At 40.9% G+C, this 26512-nt stretch overlaps 1 protein-coding gene across 1 annotated transcript in view; it reads left to right on the forward strand.

The window, feature by feature from the left end:
* LOC122939477 (sodium channel protein type 5 subunit alpha-like) overlaps positions 1-26512 on the forward strand; it is a 208215-nt gene that overhangs the window by 140382 nt on the left and 41321 nt on the right. Inside the window, exons 5-7 of the mRNA XM_044295548.1 lie at positions 17982-18110; positions 21260-21351; positions 25969-26208. Of these exons, the coding sequence (XP_044151483.1) occupies positions 17982-18110; positions 21260-21351; positions 25969-26208 (461 nt within the window). The remainder of the gene's footprint in view (positions 1-17981; positions 18111-21259; positions 21352-25968; positions 26209-26512) is intronic.

Here is a 26512-nt window from a genome sequence, read left to right on the forward strand (position 1 = left end):
ATGTAACGTTGGTCATAAACCCAAAACCTAACTTTTCATAAAACCCAGTCAACACCAATTCTTTACATTTTGCTAGACTGGCATGTTACTGGCTTTTGAGGACTGGGGGCAATTATCTATGGCTAAGGCTGGAGATACATGGCGATCTTGGCCACGACATCAGTTGCGCAACCAAGGATCTCTGTGTAGCCATTGAAATGAATGAAGTCACAGCGCAACTTGCAAGCTGCGGCGGCTTACAAGCTGCTGTGACCCCAGAATCAGAACCTGCTCAATATTCTTGTAATTTTGGGGTTGCGGTCTTGGCAACTTGCGAGTTGCGCTTCAACCCCATTCATTTGGATGCAGTGATCCATGGATGTGTGAAGGCTGTTGTGGATGAGATCGCCATGTAGCTTGAGCTTAATGAATGATTTAAGTTAACCCGACACACATTTTGTTATGATGCCTATGATCTCTATTCTTGCATCTTAATTTCATGCCTAAAAATATTGCTTACTTGTTGATTAATTGCTTTTCTCGTTGATATTGATGTCTGTATTTTAATGAAATGCTTTGCCAGGGCTTTCTTATCTTGTGAGATACAGTAGGCACGTAAGTAAACTTCTAACTCCACCGCGCCTTCTCATGAACTTCGCTGATCTCACTGGTTATGCTGCATTGCACCATGGAAGGACATACTCCGCTGCATTTGTCATTCAGAGATAGAAGATGTGATACTGGTCTTGTTGTCTTGTGCTTGTTCTTTATACGCCTGGGTGTAGGATACACCAGACATCTTCATCAAATGTTAGAATACTAAAAACCGATTGATTCACGATAAGATGTCTTGCTGACTCTAGTGATGAGTGGTAAATCTTCCTGAAATCAGAAACTTAAATGCTCCACTGTGATTACTTCTTTACTTCTGTATAATTGCAAATAGGTTTTTACCCAAGAAGACTAGATGTTCTTAACATCTTTCCACACTGCCCTACTATTGGTTGTATTGGGCAGTAAAACGCCTGATGAAGGGTCATGTTGATGTGAAACATTGTTATTAAATAAATGATATTCTCCAGCAATGTTACATGGTTTGGAGTACAATGTGCTTGATTTTATGGTAGATCAGGTACATTTTATGTCACAATTTAATCCCACCCACTAATATTATGGACAGTGTATAATGATAAACATCTCATTCATGGCTGCGAGACCCAACTATAGGGATTTACAGCAATTTTGACTCAAAGAAAACTTGTCACATTGAACATGCCTGTCATAGAGCAGTAGTTCCTGAACAGATTGATATATTTTGTGGGAAAAGATTCAGTAAAACAAATCCCTCATTTTTGGCTTAGGAGTCCAGTGGGCGGTTCTACTTAGTGACTTAGTTATCTCTCTATGAACACTTATATATGGAAGGCTGTCAATCACTGAGGAAGAACGCCTACTGGACTCCTAAGCCTAGATTCAGCAGAGACTTAAATCAATTAAAAACAAGTTATACAATCTTCTCCTACAAACTACCGTATACATCTGTTCAGCTCCACCTACTTTGTGTGACAGGTTCCCTTTAATACATGCCAGGCTTCCCATTCCCACAGCTGTTATTTCTGAATTTAGAGGTTGGTGAGAAAAAAAAAAAAAGTATATTAGATAATATAGCTGCATCTAGGGCTATACAGGAGGATATACACTATATTATTGCTTACCATTGTGCACTAGTTATCTCTCACTTGATATCACTCTGGAGCACTGGCCAATTTTTCCCCACAATGTTGCAAGTGCTGAAAATAGTTGCGTGGGCGCTTTGTAAATATAGGATTTGTAGATATTTCCTCCAGAAAACTGGTGTAGATACATTCATTAGTCTGTAACAATGTACGCAGAGAATCCATTTCAGGCCTGCCTTAATTTAAAGGCTATCAATTTTGCCATCAATTTTTACAAAACAATTCCTGGCCTCCACAGTCACCAGACCTGAACCCAATCGAGATGGTTTGGGGTGAGCTGGACCGCAGAGTGAAGTCAAAAGGGCCAACAAGTGCTAAGCATCTCTGGGAACTCCTTCAAGACTGTTGGAAGACCATTTCAGGTGACTACCTCTTGAAGCTCATCAAGAGAATGCCAAGAGTGTGCAAAGCAGTAATCAAAGCAAAAGGTGGCTACTTTGAAGAACCTAGAATATGACATATTTTCAGTTGTTTCACACTTTTTTGTTATGTATATAACTCCATGTGTGTTAATTCATAGTTTTGATGCCTTCAGTGTGAATCTACAATTTTCATGGTCATGAAAATAAAGAAAACTCTTTGAATGAGAAGGTGTGTCCAAACTTTTGGTCTGTACTGTATATATATATATATATATATATAATCTCCATTTTGCCCCCTGCCCTGTATATACAGCCAGGTCCATACATATTGGGACATCGACACAATTCTAACATTTTTGGCTCTATACACGACCACAATGGATTTGAAATGAAACAAACAAGATGTGCTTTAACTGCAGACTGTCAGCTTAAATTTGAGGGTATTTACATCCAAATCAGGTGAACGGTGTAGGAATTACTACAGTTTGCATCTGTGCCTCCCACTTGTTAAGGGACCAAAAGTAATGGGACAAAATAATAATCATAAATCAAACTTTCACTTTTTAATACTTGGTTGCAAATCCTTTGCAGTCAATTACAGCCTGAAGTCTGGAACGCATAGACATCACCAGGCGCTGGGTTTCATCCCTGGTGATGCTCTGCCAGGCCTCTACTGCAACTGTCTTCAGTTCCTGCTTGTTCTTGGGGCATTTTCCCTTCAGCTTTTTCTTCAACAAGTGAAATGCATGCTCAATCGGATTCAGGTCAGGTGATTGACTTGGCCATTGCATAACATTCCACTTCTTTCCCTTAAAAAACTCTTTGGTTGCTTTTGCAGTATGCTTTGGGTCATTGTCCATCTGCACTGTGAAGTGCCGTCCAATGAGTTCTGAAGCATTTGGCTGAATATAAGCAGATAATATTGCCCGAAACACTTCAGAATTCATCCTGCTGCTTTTGTCAGCAGTGACATCATCAATAAATACAAGAGAAACACTTCTATTGGCTGCCATACATGCCCACACTATAACACTACCACCACCATGCTTCTTCGATTAGGTGGTATTCTTAGGATCATGAGCAGTTCCTTTCCTTCTCCATACTCTTCTCTTCCCATCACTCTGGTACAACTTGATCTTGGTCTGATTTGTCCATAGGATGTTGTTCCAGAACTGTGAAGGGTTTTTTAGATGTCGTTTGGCAAACTCTAATCTGGCCTTCCTGTTTTTGAGGCTCACCAATGGTTTACATTTTGTGGTGAACCCTCTGTATTCACTCTGGTGAAGTATTTTCTTGATTGTTGACTTTGACACACATACACCTACCTCCTGGAGAGTGTTCTTGATCTGGCCAACTGTTGTGAAGGGTGTTTTCTTCACCAGGGAAAGAATACTTCGGTCATCCACCACAGTTGTTTTCCATGGTCTTCCAGGTCTTTTGGTGTTGCTGAGCTCACCGGTGCGTTCCTTCTTTTTAAGAATGTTCCAAACAGTTGTTTTGGCCACGCCTAATGTTTTTGCTATCTCTCTGAGGGGTTTGTTTTGTTTTTTCAGCCTAATGATGGCTTGCTTCACTGATGACAGCTCTTTGGATCTCATCTTGAGATTCCAAATGCAAATAGGTCACTTGAAATGAACTCTGGGCCTTTTATCTGCTCATTGTAATTGGGATAATGAGGGAATAAAGCACAACTGGCCATGGAACAGCTGAGAAGCCAATTGTCCCATTACTTTTGCTCCCTTAACAAGTGGGAGGCACATATGCAAACTGTTGTAATTCCTACACTGTTCACCTGATTTGGATGTAAATACCCCCAAATTAAAGCTGACAGTCTGCAGATAAAGCACATCTAGTTTTTTTCATTTCAAATCCATTGTGGTGGTGTATAGAGCCAAACATGTTAGAATTGTGTCGACGTCCCAATATTTATGGACCTGACTGTATATCCATTTTTCCCCCTCTGTATATATTCCATTTTGCCCCCCGTTACAGGCAAAATGGATAGATATACAGGGGGCAAAATGGAATATATACAGAGGGGACAAAATGGATATATATACAGGGGCTCTGTATATATATCCATTTTGCCTCCGATATATATATTACATTTGTCCCCTGTGTATATATTCCATTTTTTGTCCCTGTATATATTTCATATTTTTTTATTTTTTGCGTTTTGCCATATATTTAATGATTTTCTTGCACAATCCCGTCTACCGACGTGCATCGCGGGCCCACGTCATCCCGCCAACCTGTGTGATCCCGCGAGACCCGGCGCAAGGTCATGGGTCTGGATCACAGCAAGAAAGCAGCACCGGATGGTTGGAGGCGAGGCCTGGGGTGGTGCGTAAGTTACTAACTGCAAGTACGCAGTGCTGCCGCGCAGAGGCCGGGGCCCGACCAGCCATTTACCATTAATAATTTTAAAATCACTTGTGGCAGGGCTGTGACCGCGATCGTTACGCCCCTGCTCATAGCTGTACAATGCACGGAATGGCAGGAATTTATTTGAAATGTGAAGAGATTTCTTCATGTTTTATTGTCATGAACAGCAACAATAATAAAGGCTAAAAAGCTTCACATAGCCTTTCAATAAACTTAGGAAATGCAGTGTTTAGTACATCACACATGGTATGCAGTGCTTATATGCATAGCAATCATGGGATCACAACTACCAGTGACTAAATATTATATCTAAACCCCTGTTTTAACCTGAAATATGCATAAAAAGTTATGTTTGAAGTCCAGAGCTGTCTCTGTAGATATGATGAGGCTCTGGAGATGTTTTTCCGTTCTGAATATAGACTATTACTATCATTCCCTGGGCCAGTGTCTATGGAAGGAAATATATTCATCTTGTCTTTGTCCACAAATGTAAACAAAAGATTTAGTAGCAATTAACAAAGCAATAAGTTGGCTTGTTCTAGCGGCCGTAACAAAGGCTTGTTTCATACTGGCAATATGATAATCACCAGCATCTGCTGCTTTGAAATGCAACAGCTTATCTTGTCATTGTCGACAGGGAAAAAGGAAAATGCCCCAGGTTGCTCAGCATGATACATATCTCCTGTGTGCAGGATCAAAATCACTGCTACAGATGGCAATCATACAAGCCGTAGTGAAAGATTCAACTGCACTTATAGGTTTGTTTTGGACGACTAAGGGTACGGTCACACGGTCAGGTTTCTGCATGCAGTTTGGGAGGCCAAAATCAGGAGTGGATCGTAGAAGGATCGTAGAAGGAGAAAAAGTATAAAGGACAGATACAACTTCTCTTTTTTGAATTCACTCCAGGTTTTGGCTTCCAAAACTGAATCATGAAATCTGATCGTGTGGCCGAACCCCAAGGGTAAGACCACACGTCACTGTCATGCTGCGGTTAGGGAGCTCATCAAGTTGACTGCATGTAGTTACGGCATCTATACTCAATCTAGGGTGCTTTTCTTGATGGCGATCGTTTATCTACTGTTCCTTGCACTGTTGTGAATCTGGTTCTTTAGCATTCTGATTAACCAGCTCACCAAGAACAGCGCCGTACATTGTATAGCGGTTGTGCTGGATATCGCGCTCAGCCGCATTCACTTGAATGGGGCTGAGCTGTGTCTAGGCCACGTGACACATGAACGTGGCGTCACTCGGCCTTGGAAAAGCAAAGAGAAGACTGTCGAGCTCACAAAAGCGGCGCTGCCTTCTCAAACGGCTGACCGGTTGGGGTCCCGGTTGTAGGACCCCCACCGATCAGATACTGATGACCTATCCTGAGGCAAGTGGCTGATCAACTATGCAGCCAATGCTACCAGTAGACACAAACAACTGGACATGTTTTATGTGCTATCAACCACACATACAACAGGTGCAGTCATCACAACATTGAAAGTGCCAGGTCTATCTCAGAAACCAATCGGACTTTAATTGGAAAATGAGATGCTGTGGTTCCCTACCGCAGCATGACTGTGTCATGTAATCGTACCCTTTGGGTCCCTTTTACATAGGTTAGTACTCAGGGCAATGATCGGGAACAAGCCATTCATTTCCAGTCAGTGCCAGCAGGTTCAACTGCATTTTCATGTAGCAATCTCTATTGGAATGAATGATCGCTACTGTGATCGTTCATCCCCATACAGATTTATTGCCGCAAGCACATTACTGTTTACACAGGGTGATGTGCTGCCCACAAACTAGGATTTTAGATGCAGTCATCTGAGGCTCGCTCCTTCGTTGGCTGATCAGAGGCACCATTACATGGGGCATTTATTAAGAAGGAGCGTTTGTCCCTGATAATTGTCCTGATCCTCCACCCATGTAAAAGGGCCACTAGGCTGGATTCACAATGCCATCAGTATTTTCATTGTTCTGGAGCAGTGCCAGATCCTTCATATGACGACACCAGTGGCACCCAACAAGTCTGTCATGTTTTTATCATGGTGTCCATCATTTTACCTGGACAGAGACATGTTTACAACATTAGTCCCCAGAAGTAGAACAATCTGCTGGTGATTTAGTGTGCAAAAGGCTAGTGGTGGGTTCCCCCAAAGGATTTGGGGCCCTATATTAGAAAAATGGAGGTTTAACCAGTAAAAAATATGTGAAACAGCGCAGAATTTAGGACAGATCTTCGAATAGGTTAAATTTGGACCTATTTACAAAGTGAATATATTGTTTGAGGGTTGCCATCCAGTTTACATTTTCTAAAGATTTCCTTAAAGGCAAAAAAAATAATTCAGTCAGTTAAAACCAGTTAGTGACACAATTCCTTTTTTTTATAACTTATTTTTATTTTCTGATTGTAGATTTTTGTATTCTGTATTTTAAACATGATTATGGGGGCTGTTATCTTGCCTGAGCTGCTCTTAACAGCATTTAGATATGTACTTTGCGGCAGCCACCATGGACCATAGAGACAATCGACTAGAGATGTTCATTAACCTCTATGAGAGAGTTTTCTAGGCATGTTCTTTGACCTGTGTAGAGATCAGGAGGGAGTAGATGAGCTGTGATATCACCTAAGTGAATGGTGGATCCTGTGTCATCTACTGTACACAGAGATGATATCTGTTGTTCTAATCCTGCCTGTAATGATAACCAGATCAGTGCAGTAAAGGGAACTGTACAGACCAAGAAGTGGCGCCTATTATTAGGTCTAGTGGCCAGTGCGGAAACTGCAGGATTGTATTAATTAAAAATATGTTTAAAATAAATACAAGATATAAGCACTAGCTTATTTTCTGATGTTATATTCCCTTTAAAAGAAACTATCACTAGATAAGTTTCCTATTAATCAAGATACTTGTAAAATAATATGTGAAATCTAAAATTGTAGGCAGAATTGCATTCATCATATTGGCTTCTGAAACAATTCAGAGGACAAGAATACATCCTCCATCTTATGAGACGGGACTTTACCCAGGGTTGTAAGGCTATGTGGCACCTCTGGGGATGGTTAATTGGGCTTGTGGAGAGAACAAGATATTTTCCACTGTGAAGCCTAGAGTGATCTGTTTCTTAGAAGAAGAGTTTTCCAGCGTAGTGTTTCACATGGACTTTCTTGGCTATGTTGAAAAGCTGAGATCTTTCTGTTGAGGGCAATTCAATTCAGAGTTACAAGGGCGTCTGTCCCCTTGGCTCTCTGCTTCCGGTTCCTATTGCCCTCTCAGCCAACCACTGGTCACAATGGGTCACAATGATGACCCACTTCTGCCACTGATTGGCTGAGAGGGGATTTTGAGCCATTTCATGTGTGTCAAAAAGTGAGTCTGAAGTAGAAGGCAGCAGGACCTGGACAGCATTAGAACAGGGATTGATGGAGGTGAGTATTGCTTCTTTTATGTCATTTTGACCCCCACTGCCACCAATTTTTCTAGCACTGTATGGCCCTTTTAATATAAAGAGACCCGCCCCAATGACAAGTTCCCCTTAAAGTTTGATGTACAGTATCCCATTGTGAAAAACAAATTCCCGTAATGTAGCTTTGTGAAATCGGTAACAGTGTATCAGAGCTGAAGTTATTCATGAACATTGTAGCGTGTAACTGACTCTGCCATTTCATTGTCAAATGAGAACGATCATACCTCTCATTCTCTCAGGGAACAGAAAGGTGATCATTAGCACCCACTGTCTGATTATACATATGTAACACTGCTTTATTGTTCAGTCTTCTCTCCATGATTCTGTAGGAGCAAATCCATTGTGTATATAGATTCATAGATGCATTTTTTACATTCCCTGCCACTCGCTCCTTGCTCTGTATTATATGAGCTGATATAATTATATGTATGGCACTGTTTGCCATAAATTTATTTCTGGCAGTATGGGGAATACTGAATATGATTTGGTGCGTGTGATTAGCAGAGTGGCATATTTCATTTTTAACTTTATCTAGGGTAGAGGTGGACTGCAGATAGCCTTGTGGACTATTTTAGGGGAAAATTATGTCTCAATTTGTGCCAAAAAATGGTGTACTTGCTCAGGACTACAGTTACCATGGGTTTTTGACATAAAAGTATAATGTATATAAACCTATAATGTTGTTGAAGAACAAACAACAAGAAAATGCCCAAAATATTCCAAAAATATATTTTATTTAATTGTAATAAACATATCATGATTTATAAAATATTAGAGATGAGAAAAAAATGAAGAACCAGCAGGAAACCGGATGCCGCAATCCGCTGGCCAGTGCCGCTGCTACCCACCAAAAGATGAAAAACATGTCAAGTATGCCAATGGTATATATCAGGGTGATTCACCACATAGTAGCCCTGATAATGCTACTATTGTAAAGTAAGAAGCATATGGTCATCACCCTGGTACATAACCACTATGCAGAGCTCAACTCGAAGTGCAGTTAAAGAAAGATAATCAAACGGACGCTAGAATCTAGCAGTGGAGGGAGAGGTTGAACCCTCAAAAAATAAAAAAGCACAAGACCTTTTAGTAAAGGATATGGAGGAGCCCAGCTATCAACTACAGATAGAAATCCAAAGCATACCACAAAACATGATGAAGGGTGAAAAGCAGCAGGCGCAGGACAGGATAGGAACCTCGACGTGCGTTTCGCACCAGAATAGGAACCTCGACGTGCGTTTCGCCCCAGGATAGGAACCTCGACGTGCGTTTCGCCTCAGCTTAGTCGGGAGGCTAAAAGTATAATGGTAGATAAAAGCGTCTAGCAAGCTGAAAGCGTGAGGAATTTTATAGCCCAGGCAATGATCCTCTGGGAATTCTGGGAAGAGGGTATGCAAATGAGCTCTTATCAAGCTCCACCCCTAATGCCACCAAATGTAAGATAGCTGTCCTATAAGTTAATGTTTAACCTTTTAAACAGGTCTTGAGACATGACTTGTATAATAATTAAGCCAGCACCTAATCTGCAGACAGCTGTTTCGGGGTGATTGCCCCTCATCAATGCAGAGCAGAGAGTACTGGTGTAACTAGGTAGAGGCAGAGCTTGCTAAGAGCACATTTGTGTACCCACTTCCCAGAATTCCCAGAGGAGCGTTGCCTGGCCTATAAGACTCCACAAGCCGTTTAGGGTCTCCCCATAAGGAGATATAGTATCCATCAAAACCTGACCTAGGCCTCTCAGCCAGTTAAGCCAGTACTCTCTGCTCTGCACTGATGAGGAGCTATCACCCCGAAACAGCTGTGTGCAGATAAGATTCTGGCTTAATTATTATCCAAGTCATGTCTAAAGGGCTGTTTAAAAGGACAAACATTGACTTATAGGATAGCTGCCTTACATCTGGTGGCATTAGAAGCAGAGCTTGTTATGAGTTCATTTACATACCTTCTTCCTAGCAAGCAAAACCAAACTGATCATTCAACTGTGATAAATCTGTTGCCTCTTTAGACTGTGTAGGCAGAGTTTATACTGCCCCAATATATTTCCACAGGATTACTAAATCTGACCCATTGCTCTTCATTAGGTAATCCGCAAAGAGTGGAGTGTGCGTACAGATGTGTATACATGTTGTGCCTGTGTTACATTTTTTGCCACAGTTTTCCATAATTGCATCAGAAATGCAACAAAAAAACTGATGTGGATGCAACATGTAAATCAGACCTTATAGGGTACATCTCTTGTAGCAAACGTACCAGTGGTACGGCAGTTCCTCTTAGCAATCTTATCAGTATCTCCGAGCCACGGGGGTCATTTACCAAGGCTTTACATCAGGTTTTTGGTGCAAAAAGGTGGTAAATTTGCAAAATAAATAAATCAAAATTTGCACAACGTTTTGTGTTTTGTGCCATTCTCATCACTTTTGAAGAAAGTGCCCACCGTGCACCACACATGTACTGTAAGCTATTCCAGCTCTTAGCTGGCATTGGTCTCAGTTTCTAGCTTAGTTTCTTAATAGATGTGACACATTTAACAAGAGGCATGCGCCTGTTAATAAAAAAATGTGGTTGGCACTTCCTTCAGCAGGGTTGTTACTTAGACTGGCATATAAAACATCAGCCTTTAGTAAATGACCCCCAGTGAATTTCCTACTATAGAGGTAGGAGACAGAGCAGCGGTGGGGCAATGGAAAGATAGGGACACGGTCATAGCAAAAGCCATTACAGGGACGTCTCCTCATACAGATTTATCAAGTTTCTACTGAGTTCAGTACTAGATCTATACACAGCTATATGGGGCGTCTGTACACGGAGCTCATGGCCCTCAGTAACTACTATACATGCGGATTACTTGCTACTTAAATCACGGTGCGTACAGGTGCAGCCTGGAAATTCTAGAGAATTTGTATATGGTTACTGCAGCCATGGCACACCATGTGCATGCACCCTTATAGTATGGCCAAACGGCAGGGCTATGACCTAGACGTTATATGGCTTGATCATCGTGATCAGGCAATCTGTGCTAATATCCAGTTAACTCATTAGGAATTGCTTGTTTATTCAATGTTCATTGTTAATGGCCACACCGAGAAGAAGTCGTACCTGTCCTTTATACCTCTCCTTTTTTGATCCACTCCTGATTATGGCTTCTAAAATTGCACCAGGACCAGTTCGTGTTGTTCAGTGAATGTATAGTTAGTTTCTAATCAGTCCATTGAATACTGCTACAGTTTGTATGACCTTGCGTTTCAAGCTGTAAGGCGGCTGTATCCAGGGATGGGATTCAAATTTTTAACAACAGGTTCCCTACTCAACGGCGGACACGCCGCGTCACGGCACATGTTTACATATACATACACCATATATATGCAACACACATACACATAAATACACCATATACATGGTAGACATACATCAATGTGCCATATATACACTACACACACATACCACCCAACTAAGGAGCTAAACTATCAGCGGCGCTCAAAGCAATGGAAGCGAACATCTCCAACCAGATCTGGAGAACTGGAGGGAACTGGCTGAATCCCATGCCTGTGTATATTGTATGCTTCACAAATGTGCTGTGTGCAGCGAGCACCTGATGAAATGTTGTGTCATGGTGTACTCCCTCAGGCTCTTTGTCCCTGGGGATCTGTACAGTGGAAATTGAATAGCAATTGCAGGTACTTGTAGGTATAGGTGTTAGATACAAACCTGAACTGTATCTGGTCTAGTGATGATTTGGGTAATGGGTGTCTGAGCCATAGTCCCTCACCTTGCAGCAGTGTCTGTAATGTAGTACTTTGCTGTTCACTCTGCTGTCTTTTCTCTTGAAAAGACCTTGGTCTCTTTGGAGTTATGAAATATCATTCCAGTAGCAGAGCTCTAGCGTGTGCTTCCTCTCCTCTCTCTAGCTACACAGGAACTCCCCTTCCTGTAGGGAGGAGGACAAGCCCATCCCACCAAGAGGAGTGGAACAGGATGGTCAGCCCTGTTCCCACCAACCTTTTGCCATCCATGACCCCTGTGCTGGAATGCACGGCCAAAATATGAAATACATAACGATAACAATACAATACAATAAAACAATTGCAGATACCTCCATGTCTGTGGTACTGCATGTGTGCGTATTCTCTTTGTGATGGCTGTATGGGGTCAGAATTATATGAGTAGCTATCATTATATACAGCTATAGCTATAGTTATATACCTATTTTGAGTTTGATGTTCACCACGATTTCTGTGTACGTACATCAGGAACAAGAGCATATGGGTAAATTACGCACGGACAGGCCTCTTCTCCAGAGGCAGGGGTCCTAGTCCTTTTCAGAAGGACAGCAGAAGTGAGAAAATGCGCTCCCAAATGCTTGGTTGGAGGTTGGCGTCATTGCTTTATTCCTTGGGTGCTCTAATAAATAGCGTATTTAAAGTGTCAATCATATAATCATTTTTACACTAAATACAGGGTGGGCACAGGTTTTCTACCGAATAAATGGCTACTTTACAACATACTGTAAGCTAGGAGTCTATAAAGCGTATGATTTATACATAATGAGTAAAAAGCAGTAATACACACAATTGCTTATCCTACATTGAAAAGGGGACACTTTGCAGTAATTAGTAGATAAACCACTGCGGAGAACCGGGCTGTAAACGAATGCATACATTAAACACGGCTTTTATAAGCACCATCTTTGCAGGCAAATTAAGCGTAGGCACCTGGGCTCAGCGCACATGGCTGGATTACGCTCAATGTACATTACAGGTGGGGGGTGCAAACTCAGGACTGTAGGAAAGCTTTTAAAAAGCATCTAATCCAACAGCACCGTACAAATATCTGCCACCTACACACAGCTCTGATTAATTTCATATCTCGATTTATCAAATCATGAGGAAACTCTGCGGTACGTAAGAACGCTGCTATTCCTATATGCCTAAGACTTTTATAGTCGCCATATAATACACACTCACCGGAAAGCTTTTCAAGAATGCTGCCCGATAATAATCCCCACAAATCTGTAAAAGGGCTAGTCTGATACTGCACATTTCAGTGACTTTATGGTCGTAAACTGATTGCGAGCGTACGGTTTTTAGATAGCCGCACACTTAGGCCTTGTTCACATTTCTGTTTTTCACTGATCTGGGCTGTCTGCATTTCCTGCGGACAGAACCCGTAGCCGTCGTTTTTAATGTGTTTGTAATGTGTTAGGTCAGTGAAAAAAAATCTCTGGTCCATGATGCAGGCCTAGCACGCCTATTGAAGTCTATGGGTAAAAATCACTGACACGGATGGCATCTGTTTTTTTCCGTTTTTCACTTACCACTGGTAGGAGATGTAAATTTATTTTCAGCTGCGCAGTGTCTATGGATTACAGATGACACACAGAGGGGAAAAAACTGACACATGGACCAAACACGCATCCTTTACGGACCTGTTCACCGATGAAACATGGACAGATTTTTTTCAAAAAGACACGGAAATGTGAACTAGGCCTTAGTAGGGCATTCACACGACAATATGTATTTTGCAGTCCACAAAACACAGATCCGCAAAATACGAATTACATCCATGTGACGTATTAAACGCTGACGTTATCCGTATTTATGTATTATTTAAAATACATACAGTCATGTGAATGTCCCCTATAGATGTTCCTCCCTGCCACACTCGCGTGTCTCTTTTTTTATGTTCATACCTATGTGTGAATGCCATGAGCTGCCCATATTATAAGTTACTTAGTGCCCATAGGTTTAGTCCTCCATTTGTACACTAGTTTGACTCTTCTGAACCTGCAGAAGTTCTCTTTGTGCTGCGTGGCCAAAATGCTCTTAAAGTGCTGACTTTCGTTGTAGCAGTGGAAATGAACAGGTTAATCATTGACCTAATGTTTCGTGTCTGGACACATATTGCAGCAGGAACTCTGAAGAAGAAAATCAATTTTAATTATGTTGTGGAAAAAACAACTGGGCTACATGTTATGGATTACAATACAGATATAGTAGTAGCATTTCAACCGGTTGGGTTCATGGTGTCATAACCCTCCATTTAAGGATAGGGGTACATAGGGTGATGGTGCTGGACAGCCGTAAGATCTAGGTCCCTTTTATATATTCCTTGGTTAAAAGTGGTCCTGGATATTCTATACTTTTAGAAGAAGCACCATCTGTACATAGCGTCATGGAGTTTGCCACTTAGTGGGGTGAGTGTAAGAACTTTGGACAGTAGGTCCCCTCAGTCTAACGTGATTTCAACCCACAATATAACTGTCTCTGCTGTGCCATTTTCCAAAGTACTCTATCTACATTGATTTTCCTCATGGGTTTATTGACAGAATTTTCCTGTCTACATATTTTCCACTGAATATGACACTCAGTGATTGACATGGCTGTAAAATTAGGCTATTTTTAGGATGACACAGGACATTTCCAATAAAAATCTATCTAAATTAAACTCAAAGTTTTTCTCTATTATGTTCTAATGTGTTCCCATTCAGATCAGTAGATGTTGGCACAGGCAGAGGAGGACCTTGTTCCTGAACCTTCAGTGGCTTCCCTGATCATCTGATTTGCTGAGGATAGATTGTCATGGGTGCTAATAAACGACATCCTTGTCACCCCTGAGGAACAGGCTCACAGGTGGCAAAACACCTTTTTTCTGATGTATGTCCCACCTCTTATTACTTCAGACTACAAAACCCAAGCCAGTCCAGTGTTCTCCGAGAGCCCAGACACCAATTATCCAATTGTTCCAAATTTTAGTGCTCAGAGCCGACTTTCTGTCTCATAAGGGCACATGTAAAGCTGTACAGTACACAAAAGTTAGCAATTTTTGAGTGAACCGTTTGTCGTGGTGTCTACAATCACACAAAAGAGAATGGTGAGCCACCTAGGTATATATCATAGCAGAATATGCAGGGGCATTGCTAGGTCAGAACATCCTGGGCTTTGTCCCCAGCTCTTTTGTCCAGGGCCCCAAATTACTGCGGCAAGACATGGGAGCCAATGACTCCCTGCACCACAATAAACTCTCATAGACCATAGGCCACTAGGCCTGAGGACTGTAATAAAGTAGCAGGGCGTGGGCCTGAGCTGAGAAGCCAGCAACTCAGGGCACAGGCCAGAAGAGGCCTGTAGCCTGTATCTCAGATGCGTGTTGGGGGCAATTTTTTATTTTTTTTTCTCATGTTCATGTTGGGACCTATAGTACTGGGGCAGTATGGGTGGGGGGCAAACTTTATAACTACAAGGGAGAACTACAGGGTAGGGCTACTTTAATTCTGGGGGAACTATTGAGGAGCATTATTCCATCTGGGAGAATTACAGAGGGCATTATACTGACTGGGGGCATTACAGAGGGATTTTATACTGACTGGGGGCATTATAAAGGGACATTATACTGACTGGGACAGTACAGAGGGGTATTATACTGACCGGGGGCAGTACAGGAGGACAGTATACTGACCGGGGGCAGTACAGAGGGGCATTAGAGTGCTTGCATATGGGTGCAGGGTAAGGTGCAGAAACTCTGCATGAATTTCTGTGCATTTCCACACCAAAGCCTGTAATACATAATTGTGTTTTTTGGTGCGCTTTTGATGCATATTTTTCCAGAAATCTCACCCTCCATTTGAAAAAGGTGAAATCCACAACAACAATTGACCTGCTGCGGATTTCAAAATCTGTACAGCAGGTCAATTTTGCACGTATGGAAAAAGAGAGAACATAGAGAAACCGAACGTAATCCGCATCATGTGCAGGCACCCTTATATTGACTGGGGGCAGTCCTCAGGGGCATTATACCTGTTGGGGAGTGAAGGGTATCAGGATACCTGGAGGAAGAGGATGATGGAAAAGTGAGGAATCTAAGATGTCTGTCTGCAGAGACGAGACATGTTGTCTTGGTCGAATGGAGAAGATGAGAAAAGAGACTGTCTACATCAGAGGAGATGTCACTTGATGTAAGAAGTATGGGGTGCTGCATTCTCCTGTATGTGTGATAGTGCTTAATATAATATCCATCCAAATATGCCTTTAGTACTAGGACTGGGAGATTAGATCAAAAATTAAACACATATGCATTGGGGATTGGGCCCCAAAGCTTCTGAGATGCTAGCAATGGACCTGGGAATATGTAAATCCTATGGTATTGTTTTCTTCAGTTACCACATAAAATTAGCATCTAAAGCACTCAGTAGATGCGAACTAAATTTGTAACCCTGCTAAGAGCTGAGAGGTATGATTCATGTAAACCATACTGCATAGCAAGAACACAGAATCCACCATGATGCATTGAGGCTACATTTCCCTATGTAGGTTATGCTCATTAATGAATTGATTTCTAGGATGTGGCACCCATGCTTGATCTAATTATTGCCAGTCCATACGGAGATGCTGGATTGAAGCTTCCATTTATTTGCAGACTCATGTCCTCAACGTCGTCTACTTAACAGACAGACACTATTAATATTGTTCAGCATGTGCATGAGTAACTCGGCTATAATATCTGCATGGAGTGATAGCTAATCGAAACTGTTTAACAGACAGAATTAAAGCTTGATGTATATCAGCCTTGATGGACTCTTTCTATACTAAGGTATATTGCCTTTAATTAATTGTATCATTTGTATTATTATTTTTTTATGCATTTATTCCATAGAAATATACAGTATGTCCTAATATACGTTTTAAGCTTTATCACCTCTAACCATTACCTTCAAAGACTGCAAACGGTTATTTTATGGGTAGAGCAAGTATGAGCATTAATGTAGATTAGGGACAAAGTGATCATTGGGAAACTCCCGCGGTAACGCTATCCAGCAGACCGTTCTGTCAGAGGAACTGCCTGCTGGAGTTCACTGTATCTGGCCTAGTCGGATAGGCAGGGGCCTAGCTAAAGGCTCATGGACCCTGGTGCAAGAGTTCAGCTTGGGCCCCCCTTCCATCAGTGCTTTGTGGCAACAGGCAGGGGAGCACATAGCCCTCCTGCAGCCTGAGGCAAGAATTGAAACGGCACCCCCCCATGCCAAATTCTTGACCTAACCTCTTCCCTCCAGCCAGAGTTGTAACTTGAAGATTCTGGGCCCAAGTGCAAAATCTATAACAGAGCCCTCCCAGCATGTACTATAATACCGGTGTCTTCTTATGAGGCACAAGGGTCTTTGGGCCCCCTCAGGCTCCTGGGCCCGGTAGCGGCTACTACCTCTGCACCCCTTATAGCGACGCCCCTAAGGATAGGTTCTTGCACCACTGGAGCTCATTGACTATAATGGGATCCAGCAGGGATTAGGCCAGTTTCTACATTGAGCGCAACAAACATATTAAACATATATATTTTTTTAGAATTTGGGGGAATTTTTTAAAACCTTTCTGTGTCCCTATCTATATTTAAAAAAATACTAAAGTCACGCAGTTTTCCCATTGGCCACTAGGCATAAAGTATGTGAATATTCCTGTTTTTTTAAGAAAAGCCGCCATCAGCCATAGATACAATAGACTGGAGGAGACCTCTTTGACTTCTATGGGAGAGTTTTAAATGCAGAGGTCAAGAGGTCAGGAAGGAGTAGATAAGCTATGATATCACCTATAGTGAATGGTGGATCCTATGTTATCTATACAGATGTGATAGCTCTCAATATATTATTAGACCTAAAAGCCAAAACGGGAAAACTGCATGATTTTAGTGTTTGTTTTATATATCGGTAGTGATATGAAAAATGAAAACAAAAAATATCAAAAAATATTTTTAACGTAAAGCTTGATTTAAACCATAGGTCATTTTCTGATGAGACAGTACCTTTAAGATATATTAGGAAGGGAACAAGGTTGTGAACACATAGTCGAAGAAGTCTACAAGGATAGGTGAATGGAAATGGGAATGCTCTAAGAAAGAGGTCATTTTCCAACCCAACACGCACTTTGCATATTGCCTTCTACATTGTGAACTATATGATTTCTCATTACATTGAAGGTAGCTCCACATGCGTCATGGAAGTACATTTGTGGCCATATTATTTGGATTTTCTGCACTTGGATTAGTGTTAACTAAATCTTCCCTTGTGCACTCTATCCAGGTATACTTTCACTGGCATTTATACTTTTGAATCATTGATAAAAATTCTGGCAAGAGGATTCTGTCTGAAACAATTCACCTTCTTGAGGGACCCATGGAACTGGTTGGACTTCAGTGTTATTGTCATGGCGTGAGTATAATTACTTATTTTATGTTAGATATACGGTATACAGATTGTTGTGTTGGGCTTCACTGCTATAGGTGTCTTAGTATACTGCAGATACAGTGGGGATCTGATGGGTATTCCTATCAGTATGATCCTCACAGCTGGCAGGGTGAAAATTCCACCCACCGGGCAATATCATTGTTGTCTAGCGATGGCTCTTGATTTAAACCTGCACTAGGTAGCAATGGCTAGTTTAAATACTGCTACGAGTGTATCACCGTCAGTAATACTCCTTATGGTGGGGTTGATTGTCTCAATTCAGACTGCTCAATTATCTTTCTGATTATTCAGAAACAAGGGAATTGTGATGATAATTGACCAATATAAATGGCCCCTTTAGAAGGAGATTCAAAAAGAGGTTTTCTACATCAGGTTTTCTGATGATATCACCTGTGCTACTGGAGGATATGCCTATTTTATGGAGGAGGCGCAAACTCGTCATAAATTAGGCACATCCTCTAGCAGTATGTACACCTAAATTGAAATCTCACCATGCCTCTTTTTTTGGAAAATGGAGAGGGCAGCGTAGAAATACCACTTTCAACAAAATTGCATCATAGTAATGTTTAATAAATTACATACGTAGTGTTTGCGACTTTTATTATCGCAATATGGCGCAAGGAGATGATAAATGTCTCTCTTAGTGTATGTAATTTTTGATAAAAAAGTGTCATGAGTGGGAAGCACATAAGAGTGGACGATTAAATAATTTTCAGAGATTGAAGTCAGAATAATCATAAATGTTAATAAATGTGAAAGTTGTTTAACCGGAATGAGAGATACTTGCGGTTTCCCAAAAAATAAAACTGTCTCCCTTGTAACAGGCAGTGATTCAATTGCTGGCAATTTATTGTCATTCTTTGTACAATTTGCTGAATATTTAATAAATCTGACGTGTGAATCAGGAAACAGAAAGAGAATACTGAAGAAATGCCTAATTTATTATTGGAATCACTTTGACTGAATATATTAAAGGGCTCGTTCCACGAGAAACTTAATCAAACCACAGGATTGGTGATAAATGTATGATCTCTGGGATCCCCCCCAATCACTGGAGTGGGAGTCCTGAGGGGTTTGAATGGTGGTGACCCTGCATCCTGCTGCTCCATTCACTGTCTATTGGACTAAGATGACAGACAAACTCTCTACTTGTCTTTCTCCACCAGTCCCACAGTTGGTGGACCCATGGCAAATTTTGAGAAAAAAATGAGTGTACATGACTGAAAAGCACCTGTGCTCAATGTGAGTACTCCATTTATTCTCTATAGAATGACTGGACATAGCTGAATGCTTTACTCAGCTATCTACAACTGTCCCCTAGACAATGAATGGATGGCAGTGACATGCGCAACCTGCCTCTCCATTCATAGCTGGCCACAGGGCTACCCTACTCATGATCAGTAGGGTTTCGGTGCTTGGACGCTGACTGATCTTGTGTGGATCCCATGGATAGGGGATACGTTTCTCTCTTGGCACAAACCCTTTAAAGGAATTGGATGTAATAATTCTAAATGAAACCAGTTTACTATATCAATAAATCAAATTGGAACCACTGGATTATGTATTCTCTTAAATAGAGAGTCAAAAGATGGATATCTGATAGAAATACATAGTCTAAAAAGGTCATGGAATTAATTCAGAGCTTTCTCCAAGTATGCCATATAAAGTGGGTTGAGATTACAAAATAGTCTAATCACTTAATTTGGGCAGACCTGCAGTACCACCCTCCGCCTGTGGAGAAGAGTGGCGTTATTCGAAAGGGGGGGGGGGGAAATGTTTCTAATCCTATATAACATTTTTTTTTAAACTGAATTCCAAAAGACGGAACAGACACGGAACGAAAATACGTGCGTGTGCATAAGCCCTAAGCCCCCCACCGGAACACCAAGAAATGCCCCAAAATTCCCCTAAATGCTTAATTTTGGGTAGGGGTTAAACAAATCTCACCCCTTTTGAGTTTTGGTTTACAGATTATCCTGCTAAAATCAGGACTGCTTTTGAGTTTGGTCTAGATGTGCTGATTTTTTTTTTCCCGGGTCCCCTCAACTGTATGTACACTATAAATATTGGGGCATAATCATATCAGGATCAAGAGAGGGTTAAAATCTTTTGGCCTAATAATGCTATTTCCATAAGACAGTGCTTATAGGGATTCTTCAGGAATGATTTAAAATGGCCGCCGGGAACCTGTCCAAGAATGTCTGTACTTTGAGAGCTACCTAGGGATTGAGGGGCCGGGCTTCACTACACACTTGCATATGCTACATATTGGTGAGTTTTGCTGTCAGGCTGCTCAGCCATGATGGCATATCGTAGGCAGAATCATATCATGACCATCTATTGTAAAGCAGGGTAATGAGGCCCGGCCCACCACACTGCCCTAGGCAGCTCTGCAAATGGTTGCAACCAGTACTGCTCACATTCTAGGACAGTTTGCTGGCAGCCATTTAAAATCATTCCCAGAGACCCCCTTTAATATCTGCAAACTAGTTGCCATAAAATGTAAATTGTTTTTGGGGAATAGTCAGATGACTTATTAAAATTCTTCACATATATCAAGAAAGCTTTTTAGATGCCATCTTGTAGACAGTGGTCCAGGAAAACCTCAATGGCTTGCAACACGGTTGTACTTTACAGCTGGACAAAATATTATTGGCCTCATACTTGGTAATGGAGTGAGATGTGACACCAGACCTCATTCACCTGCTGCAATAATTTACCATTGTTTCCCAGTTGTAAAATTACTTATTATTGATAACCTTTTGGTCCATAAAGCATCTTCATTTTATCTTAGGATTTTTCCTGGGTAACATTGGTATCTTGTCTCAGCGTTGATGCAGTAGCTTCCTCCATTCCTCGATTCCAAATAACTATGGTTTGATTCTACAGGTTTGTAACAGAGTTTGTAAACCTAGGCAATGTTTCAGCTCTACGAACTTTCAGAGTGTTGAGAGCTCTGAAAACTATATCAGTAATCCCAGGTAAGATGGCCCCAACCCTCTCTAGATCTCAGCTACTGCAAGTGCTTCAGTCTGTGCCCTGTTTTCCCTCTTTTGCTGTTGTTGTTGGATGGAGTTTTGCTATTGTTTGTGTGTGACTTTCCCTTATTACAGATATGCTACTGAGTTTGTGGACCTGGGCAATGTGTCAGCTTTAAGGACATTCAGAGTACTTCGAGCTTTGAAAACAATCTCGGTCATTCCAGGTGAGGATTGGGTTAAACACTAAGGCTGCTTGTGAAAGCCCACATACCATTCCTATTAACCAAACTGATGTCTCACTGACAATGTTCCACACTAAAAATTCTTTGGAATGGTTGTATGTCGAGAATGTGACTTGTCTGCAGAATGAATATTTTAGACATTTTTATAGGGATGAAAGCTGCAGAAAATCCAGTGTACAATAACTTATAGAAATTCTAATCTTGGGTGCGTATGTCATTAGGGTTGACTTATTGAGTAATATAGATATTGTTTATTTTTCCACAATAGTCAGACAGCAATTGGAAAATCATCCTGGCCATACCATAAAGTCTTTGCCCTTAGAATTCCTACTTGAATTGATTGTTTAGCTGTGTTCCTTGAGATTAATAGCTTACCTGGTGACCATGTCTCGTTCATACTTTCAATACAGTGGGATAGACTAACAGTCTAATCTGTGTGGGTCTCTTGGCAGGCCCCCAAAGGCAGATGTTTCTTCACACCTCTACCTATTGAGCCGAGCATGCGTGCTTATAGAGAGAGGAGTCTGGAAAAATAACTGATAATGAAGTGAGCATTTGGCTTGCAGCTGTATTGGCGTTTTGACCAGTTCAATCTTCCTTAAAGGGGCTGTCCAATCTATTTTTTAAAGGCTATGAGCAGGAAATGTGCTATACTCACCTTCCTGCTTTTCTGGTGTCCAGTTAATCCAGTCCCTGCCATCTGGAAGCGATGGCATCCTATCTGTCTTCACAAGACCGCAGCAGCTAATCACTGGCCTACAGGTCAACCGTGCATGAATAGCATGCAACCACAGACCAGTAGATCATGTGACTGCTGAGGCCAATGATTGTGAAGATGATCGCGATGTCATCACTTTCGGAAGGACTGGACTGGCAGTGTTGGAGCAGCGGGACATTTGAAGGGTGAGTAAAGTAGTGTATAGTGTAAACTGGGAAGAAGGAAAATTGTCCCACTGCAATTTAGGAGTTTAGATAAGCCTTTAGAGATGACCTTTTCCAATGACATCTAGCAGAATTATAAATTCAGCTCTGGACCATAATGCAACCTGTCACTTGTGAAATAAATTATATGTACATACTAAGTAAAATATTAATGTTCAGAGGTAGAAATACCCTTTAAAGGGGTTTTCTGGGAGTAATTAATGTTTATCCAGTTCATGAACAGAAAATTCATACCTGTTCCCTGTCGCTTCAGTCCTCCGTGCTGCCTCCATCGTGTCCATGTTTTGGTCCCCACTGTGTTTACATTCGATGCTGCATGGGCATGATTGCCTGCTCTGTTGCAGCCAGTAACTGACTTCAGCAGTGATGCGACCGCAAGCGCCACCTCACCGTACAAACCATTGATTGGCTGCTGTGGAGCATGTGACCATGCCCATGCAGCGCTTGATGTAAACACTGCTGGGACAAGAACATGAACACAGCAGAGGCAGTGTGGAGGGGAGAAGGTAAGTATTCATTTTCTATTTACGAAGGAAGACTGTGGACATAAAATAAAAATTATTCATCCCAGAAAACCCATTTAAAGGCTGTATTCCCCTGCAAAGAAAATGTGAAGAAGTTTAGGAGGTCCTTTATTTTAAACATGCACAGACGTAAAGGAGGTTCTTTCTAGTATCAGATTATAGGATTGTTAAATTTGCCTTGGCTCTGCTGTGACACTATTCTTCAGTGAGTCTATTAGCAAAACGTGGAGCTCCTTCCTAATAACTGACTGTGAGACAAGAAGGCCCATCTGTAGTTTCATACAGCATTAAAGAAATACGCCTTTGTGTTGAATACAAATCAAGCACAGAGCAACGGCAGAGTTTCCCTACTATTATCCCCAGTTTTAATTTTAGATGCTTTGCAACTTCTAGAGAAGGAATGTTTTGACACTTGAGTGAAAGAAAAAAGTAGACCTCTGTCTCCGTGTATTTATAGGTTTCAACCCAACCAATCACCTAATAATTAGTAATCAGAGTTATCTTATAATTAGAGGCTCTAAAGTTTAGGAAAAATATATATTCTGGATCTGCACCACTAGGAGCTCTGCTGGACTGAATCACATCCTGAAGACAAGTCCCGTTCAGCCTTAGTGCTTAACATTTCTGACCTGCATGGAAAGGTGATAGGTCTGCATGATAAAACCTATAGGTAAGCATCCTTTCTCAGACGTTGGCAATCTATGTCAGACATATACAATATATTGTGATTTCTGAGGCAAACAGTTTACTTCTATAGAGATTAAACATTCTGTTTGGTGCTAAGGCTACACATATTTCAGATAGGATTTTAACCTCCCTAAGTGATCAAGTTATTGACTTCAATCCATTGATTCCTCAAGCTTAATCACCCACTATACCCCATTTAATTGCAGGAAAGTGTAATAGTCCCTGTAGTTTTAGGGTTAGTTTATCGCCAGTTATTTCTGTTCTGCTGCATAAGAGGAGCAGAACAACGAAAATAATGGAAGTGCCAGATTCGACACATAACTGAGATAAACAGAGCTGAACTTCCTAGTGAGGCCTACTGGCACAATATTTGAAAAATAGAAGTCCAAAATAAGACAATGTGGGGCTAACCATTCATCATTTTCAATGAAATGTAATTTCTGATTTCTTACCACATTTTACTGAATTTTGCTCTGTATTGATGTACCTTGCCAACGCCTGTTAAGGATGATCTAGAATAGGATGATTATAATGATTTGTGGTACAGTGGTTTGGGCTTCTGTCTTTCTCTGCTTGATGTTGCATGCTCATAAATGTTTTCATATTTGGGTCTTTTCACCGATTTTACTTACAATTTGGATTGTGCTGATCCAGGTGTATGGAAAAAGGTTTCCTTTTCTTAAGAACTGACAAATTCTGAATGTTTAACTAAGCATTGAATTCAATATTGGATCAAATGTGTGTGACTGAATGAATGGGAGAGTTCTAAAAGAAAACAGTACTAAAATAAGTTCAACTTTGCAGCTAGTCTCAGGTTAGCTCATTCCCTAAAACTAAAATTCCCAATTTCGGTGGGGCCAACCAACTATCTTATGTGTATAAGGTTGTGCCAACTCTTCCCCCAACAGATGATGTCAAGGGAAAGAAGAATCAAACATATTGACTTTCAACACCTGTTTTTACCCTACCCTGCCCTATGGTTTGGAGGCCTAAAACCTGTAGAAATGTGATTATTCGAGAAATAGTTTTTTTCTGGCATTCATATGACCAATTACTAACAATGTAAATGGAAAGTAACTTTTTCCTGCTCCATCTTTTTATATATATATATATATATATATATATATATATTTCAAAACATCATATATACAATAATAATTGCCAAACAAAATAGAGAAATTTAAAACAGCAGAAATTTGGTTTGTCCGATTTCTCAATGCCTTCTGTCTATAGGCTAGAAGTCAAGTAAGGTGTCAACTTCAGAAGCCTTTATCTTTATATAGACTGCACAGCCAAAAGTATGTGGACACTGTAATTAAGTTTTACTGCACTCTTTGCTTAGAGGTGCATAAAGCCAATGCATGTAATATCCATAGACAGTGGTAGTAAAGGGAGAACCTAAGAGCTTAGTGACTTTTATGGCCCTATCAATATTCCAACAAGGCAGCCTATCATATTTACTCCTTGTTGATATCTCTCTGGTCAACTTTAAGCACTGTTATAGAGAAATGAAAAAACAACAACATCTACTCAGCCTAGAACTACCATGGAATGGAAAGTCATGGAATGAAAACACCAAGTGCTTATGGTGCTGGGACACTAAATACAACATCAGCACTGTACTGGTCTTTTGAGAGCAATGTTGTTTGGTCTCTACACAAAGTCAAGATCGTCATGTGCAATACAAGTGTAATTGAAGATATCTAAAACACACCATCATTTTAACTGGGAACAGTGGAAAATGTATTTTCTTGATGGATGAGTTACGCTTCAGCACCTGGTAGTCTGGCAAAGGAATCTGGGTTTGGAGGCTGCCAGGAGGTTGCTTCCTGTCCTAATTCATATGTAGCTGTAAAGCCCGGAGAAAGAAGCATAGTTATCTGAAACGTCTTTAATTCTAGTGATGAGCAAATTTATATTATGATTCTAATATCATTAATCTTTGTGCATCAAAATCAAATTCCTGCAAGTTATTTGAAATGCTATATCCCATTTCTGAGCACCCAACATAAGTGCTTGACCCCACTAATGCTCGTGATACTAAATGCTCTAAAATCTCAAAACCATAATCCAAAAATATAGAGGAAAGACTTACCAGAAGAGTGTCTACAGTTAAAATAGCAGTGTGGACATCAAAAGCGTATTAACGCATGTGTATTTGGAAAGAGTGTACACCTTCTTTTGGCAATGTAGTATAGATGCCCATAGATAAAGCAAACAGAGTTTTACCACCATTAATTCCTCCTTGCTTTCTTGAGTCAGAAAGTGTGATCTTCTCATAGCCTTCTGCACTTACAGTTCTAAATAATTTCCAACATGACACATATTATATAGGGAATGCTATACCCCTTCTAGTTCAGATATCTCAGATATCTCTTATTTGGTCATAGAATCCCAGGTTGTTCTGTACATTTCTAGCATCTAAATGTTTGTTTATTTTCCTCAGGACTGAAAACCATTGTTGGAGCCCTTATCCAGTCAGTGAGGAAGCTTGCAGATGTTATGATTTTAACAGTTTTCTGTTTGAGCGTCTTTGCCCTGATAGGGCTACAGCTCTTTATGGGCCACTTAAAACAAAAATGTGTTAGAAATTTCACAGAATATAATCGAAGCCTTTCTGAAAATTTTTACTGGGGCATGGATAACTCGAGCTGGTCAACTTATGATGAGTTCATTAGTGATGAAAGTAAGTTTTGCTTTACTTTTTTCCTATTTTCTTAATGTAATTGTATGCAAACCTGTTATTAGTTTAATATATTGTTACTTACTATATACTTAAGGGGTTGTCCATTGCTTTTAATTTTAGCTCCTAGCTAGAATAGCTGTGGAATTAACCATAGTCATCTGCTCCTCACCTTTCCATCCTGGCTTTCTGCCTCATTGATCTTCTGGTCCCAATCTGTCAACTTCCACATGGACGGCGTCATGTTGGTCACTGCGGCCAATAACTGGCTTTAGCATTGATGTATCCCCAAGCAGCATGTCACTGC

The sequence above is a fragment of the Bufo gargarizans genome, chromosome 5 (assembly GCF_014858855.1).
Source record: "Bufo gargarizans isolate SCDJY-AF-19 chromosome 5, ASM1485885v1, whole genome shotgun sequence".
Taxonomy (NCBI): domain Eukaryota; kingdom Metazoa; phylum Chordata; class Amphibia; order Anura; family Bufonidae; genus Bufo; species Bufo gargarizans.